Genomic DNA, 4,823 nt, shown 5'->3' on the forward strand with positions numbered 1-4,823 from the left:
CTGCCCTTGTGAAAAGTCCCTCTCCAGCTTTTTGGAGTCACCCAGGGATGGGCTGTGCCAACACCAGTCCCAGGTCACAGGGACTCTTTGGGGCATGTGGATGCTCCACAGTGCTACAAGAAGAGGTTGGGAGCCTTGGCTGGGAGGCAGTGGGTGGTGGCCACCCTGTCAGCCTGACTGGTCCGTGTGGGGATGCTCAGCAAAGCCAGAGCTTGGGATTAAACGTGGGAGAGACGGGAATTGGAATGGACAATACAACATAACCTTCCTTGGCCGTGGTCACGTGCACTTTGCCTATGAAATGAAAACGAGAACATTTCTCTGCAGCCCTGAATCCCACACTCATTTCACTCTTGTGAGCAGCTCAGTGACTGCAGGCACAGCCCAGACAGGAAAACAGGGATTCCGGATCCAGAGTCGTCAGTGTGAGGATTTGCCTGCGAGGAAACAGCTTCGGTGGCCTTGGAATAGAGAAGGGATCCCTCTGCCTTCCAGAAAAGGACTGAAGCTGCTGTGCAGGGAGCTAAAAAGGCAAATGCAAACCTTGATTATGTGGAGCTTTGGTAGGAGGTTGCAATCGGCTAAAGTGAGCTCATCTCCATCCAGGAATTTCCGGCTGGAAACGGTGATCTCCTCCGTGCTGTAAGCATCGATTTCGTCAGGCAGGGGGCTGTTTAAATAGTTGTCCAGCTTCCTCAGGGCTTTCAGCAGAGACTTTTCCAAATCTGGGTAAAGACAATCAGAAGATCAGTCGAGCCCGTACCAAGGTCTCGCTGACACGGAGCAGAAAGGCGCCTCCTGCATCCTGTCTCCTGGCACCCACCCAGCTCGCGGGCAGCTGGCCCTGCCAACGCCTGCAATTCCTTTATCCCGAGCTTAACACTTAATGCTGGGATAAGAGCTCTAAAGAGCTCAGGGGGGAGATCTGAGAAAAACCAGCGCGGGGCTGAGTTACCAGGAATGGCTCCTCCAGCCCCGCCGTGGAGCGGGATTTGGCTCTGCCTTCGCACCGGCTCCTGCCTCGGGAGCCACGGGGCCAGTGCTGGCCCGTGGGAAGGACAAGAAGCCACCAGGATGCCACTTTGGGGTGTTCAAAACCAGCCCAGGGAACAGGCCTGAGAGCTGGAGTGCAGAGAGAGAGAATCCCAGAATGGTTCGGGTTGGAAAGGTCCTTAAAAGTTCATCCCATTCCAACCCCGTGCCATGGGCAGGGACACCTTCCGCTAGACCTGGTTGCTCCAAACCTGGCCTTGAACACTTCCAGGGATGGGGAGACAACAACCAACCTGTGCCAGGGCCTCACACCCCTCCCAGGGAAGAATTTCTCCCTAATATCCAATGTAACCCTGCCCTCCTTCAGCTTAAGGCCACGTGTGGTGGTCGTGAGGGTCCTGCTTTAGAGACCTGGGGCTGGAATCCTCATTTTTAATGGAAATGGTTCCAGGGGGCTGTGCTTTTGGCAAAGCTGTGGGGCAGCTCCAGCATTACCTGGGAGCTGAAGGAATGAGGAGAGGTTGGAATTGGTGCTCCCATGGTTACAGCTCTATCTGCTTTAACCAACCTTGGGAATCCTCAGTTAAGGCACAGATTTCCACAGCCTCTGGAAAATCACTGAGCTGGAAGTGGGACACCTCCAGCACAGTGTCCTGGAATTGCACAGCTCTGGTTCCCCTCTCCCACCACAGCACTTACTTTCATTTGCATCTTTCCTCGGGTTCTTTATAAACGCAGAGAACTTGGCAAACACGTCATTTCCCGCAGAGTTGGACTCGGGGTGCTTGGGGGCAAGTTTGGGATACCTGAGGGGTTAAAACAGACAAAGTTGGATAATTAGCCTTTGCTTTCAGCTCCACTAATTAACACCCGTTTATTTACACTCCGGGGTGACCCCGCAGCACTCAAAGGGAACCACCCTTAACTAAAAATCCCTTGTTTTAAGCCCTGGGGGAAAAGGAGTGTGGGCAGGGACACAGAGCTGCTGGTGGAGGGGCAGCAGGGTTTGGGAAGAGCTGCTGGGGTGGGGAAGGACAAATCAAAACCTCAAAGACTCTCCTGTGCAGCAAGATGGGCCCACCTGGACACTTGAAATGTGTCCGGCGTGCAGGAGGCATTGGCTGCCCTTTGCTTCAGAGAATCCCAGAACCATCAAGGCTGGGAGAGACCTCCAGGATCATCCAGTCCCACCCCAGCACCACCAGGATCACCCCTAATCCATGTCCCCAAGGGCCACATCCAGGCACCTCTGGGACACTCCCAGACACAGGGACTCCACCACCTCCCTGGGACACTTATTCCAAGGCCTGACCACTCCTGCAGGGAAAAATTGTTTCTAATCTCTGATCTGACCCTGCCCTGGGGCAATTTAAGGCCGTTTCCTCTTGTCCTGTCCCTTGGGACACCCCAGGGACACCCCTGGCTTCGGGACTGTTCCACACCAGCCGAAGTTGCCCCTCTCCCTGTCACCCAAACCAGCCCCTTCGAGCCTCCCACACACACACGTGCAGCTCTCTGAGGGCCTGACCCCCCAGAACTGAGGGGGTTTGGTCACAGACCCCCGTGGAGGGCCCTGAGGGGACGGGGGACACGGTACCGGGGTGGCACCAGCTTCTCTTCCAAGAATTCCTCGATCTTGTTGACGTCGGTTTTCACTTCGCCGTCGAAGGTCATGAAGGGGGGGTTGGTGCCCGGGGCCAGGTTCTGCAGGTCTGCAGGTTTTCTGGGAGGGGGAAGAGAAGGGGTTAATCCCACCAGGAACCACAGCTGCAATTTCTACACTGAAATGCCACGAACTAACATTAAAATCAAAGAATCACAGAATGGTTTGGGCTGGAAAGGACCTGAAAGATCATCCAGTTCCACCCCCTACCATGGGCAGGGACCCATCCAACCTGGCCTTGGACACTTCCAGGGATCCAGGGGCAGCCACAGCTTCTCTGGGCAACCTGTGCCAGAGCCTCACCACCCTCACAGCCAGGAATTGCTTCCCAATATCCCATCTAACCCTGCCCTCCTTCAGCTCAAGACCATTCCCCTTTGTCTCTGCCCATATAAAAAGTCCCTCTTTTTATAACCCCCTTTAAGGACTGGAAAGACCTCTAAGGTCTCCCCAGAGCCTTCCCTTCCACAAGCTGAACACCCCCAGCATTCCCAGCCCGGCAGAAAAGAGTGCCCCTTTAAAAATCCCCATTTTTTCAGAAGAATTTTGGTGAAAAGTTCAAATCCCAGAAGTTTGATCCGAGAGCCACGACCTCACCTTTTCAAATCCACGGTGGTGACGTTGAATATGACCCCCTTCAGCCACAGGATCATGAAGAGGCGCTGCGAGAAGGGGCAGTTTCCAATGCTTTCCCCATCACTGCCAGCCTGCAGTTGGAAAAATAAAGAGTTCTGTATGTGACGATAACAAATTTTGATGGCAGGGAAGCAGAAAACCCGGATCTGTGAGTGCGTAGCATGTTACTTGTCTCTACTAATAGGTAATTTCGTGCAAAACGTCTTTCTGTCCTTCTCCAGACATGCACAGAGAGATGATGAGGAGCCCTGTCCTCTGGGAGATCTTGTTTTCCATTCAAATGCATGATGGACGTGCCACAAGTTGGGAAACAAAAGGGAAATCACAGCAGCCCTCCCAGAGGAAATACCCCCCCACCTGGTTTGTGTGCGGGAACATAAAACCACCCACGTCACTGCGAGGAATTAAATCAGTTTATGGTCACGGGAAACAAAGACTTACCGGCCTAAATGGAGGTGGAATGTCTAAAGCACTGAAACAGAATAAATTCGTTAAGAACTTCAGACTAAAGGACCATGGGAGCCCTGAAGAAGGAGGGAAGGAAGAGGAGAAACTCTGTGTGGCCACAGAGGTGTTGCCCTCGTGCATTTTGTGTTGGATTTTGTTGAAGGGTTTGTTTAAAGGGTTTGTTAAATTGAGGCAAAGTCTTGCAGAGTTGCTGCTGCCTGAGTGAGGCTTCACTTGTTGGAAGAGATCAGGGTCTAATTTTTAAGCCTGTGATTCCCCTAAAGCCCAGCTTTAAAATTTAGATTAAATGTAAGGGGTTGAAGTATAAAACCCCCCAAGTGTATCATTTATTCAGTTAATAGGTTAATCCATTAGGGTTTGCTGCCCTCATAAGCCAAGAAGGCACACGAATGAAACCAGCTCTGCCTGTCATTTCACCTCCCTCAGTGCTGTCAGAGGAACCTCAAATATCCCAAAAACTCCTCAGTGAACAAACTTTGAGCTGTACAGGGCTCACCTTCACGAAGAGCTCGATGGCTGGAAACAAGTACCTGTGCTGGAGCAGGAAAGAGCTCGAGGGATGCATGGAAGGGGCTTCCTAAACCTTCTGGTTCTCCCTAGAAACCCGGAGGAATCTCCTCGGACAACTCCCTGTGCCTTCTGCCTCTGGCACTGCCACAACCACTGGTTTTCTCGGGAGGGAGAACCAGAATTGGAACTGAAGCATTGCCAGGGGGTGAGAACTTTTAGAAACGCTGGGTTAGAAATAGAGAAGTCTTGTTTCTTGTTAGAATAGTCTTGTTTTGTAGGTGGCAAATGTCAGAGCTGGTGAAAAGCTGCCCTTGTGTTTTAACTCCTACTCGGAGCAGGGCCCTCCTTGCAGGGCTGGGCAGCTCCTACAGCCCCAGAGACACAGAACTGCTGGGTGTTTACACAGAATCCAGGATGGGATGGGTTGGGAGGGACCTTAAATCCCATCCAGTGCCACCCCTGCCATGGGCAGGGACACCTTCCACCAGCCCAGGTTGCTCCAAGCCCCGTCCAACCTGGCCTTGGACACTTCCAGGGATCCAGGGGCAGCCAC

The 4,823-nt window shown here is 52.8% G+C and overlaps 1 protein-coding gene across 1 annotated transcript in view; it reads right to left on the reverse strand.

Moving 5' to 3' along the window:
* CLIC6 (chloride intracellular channel 6) overlaps positions 1-4,672 on the reverse strand; it is a 7,560-nt gene extending 2,888 nt beyond the window's left edge. Inside the window, exons 1-5 of the mRNA XM_017833116.1 lie at positions 4,257-4,672; positions 3,254-3,363; positions 2,591-2,716; positions 1,693-1,799; positions 544-725 (exon numbers count right to left, since the gene is read on the reverse strand). Of these exons, the coding sequence (XP_017688605.1) occupies positions 544-725; positions 1,693-1,799; positions 2,591-2,716; positions 3,254-3,363; positions 4,257-4,325 (594 nt within the window). The 5' untranslated portion in view covers positions 4,326-4,672. The remainder of the gene's footprint in view (positions 1-543; positions 726-1,692; positions 1,800-2,590; positions 2,717-3,253; positions 3,364-4,256) is intronic.
* Between the last annotated feature and the right edge of the window lie 151 nt (positions 4,673-4,823).

This window comes from Lepidothrix coronata, unplaced genomic scaffold, assembly GCF_001604755.1.
Source record: "Lepidothrix coronata isolate B3197 unplaced genomic scaffold, Lepidothrix_coronata-1.0 Scaffold211, whole genome shotgun sequence".
NCBI classification, from domain to species: domain Eukaryota; kingdom Metazoa; phylum Chordata; class Aves; order Passeriformes; family Pipridae; genus Lepidothrix; species Lepidothrix coronata.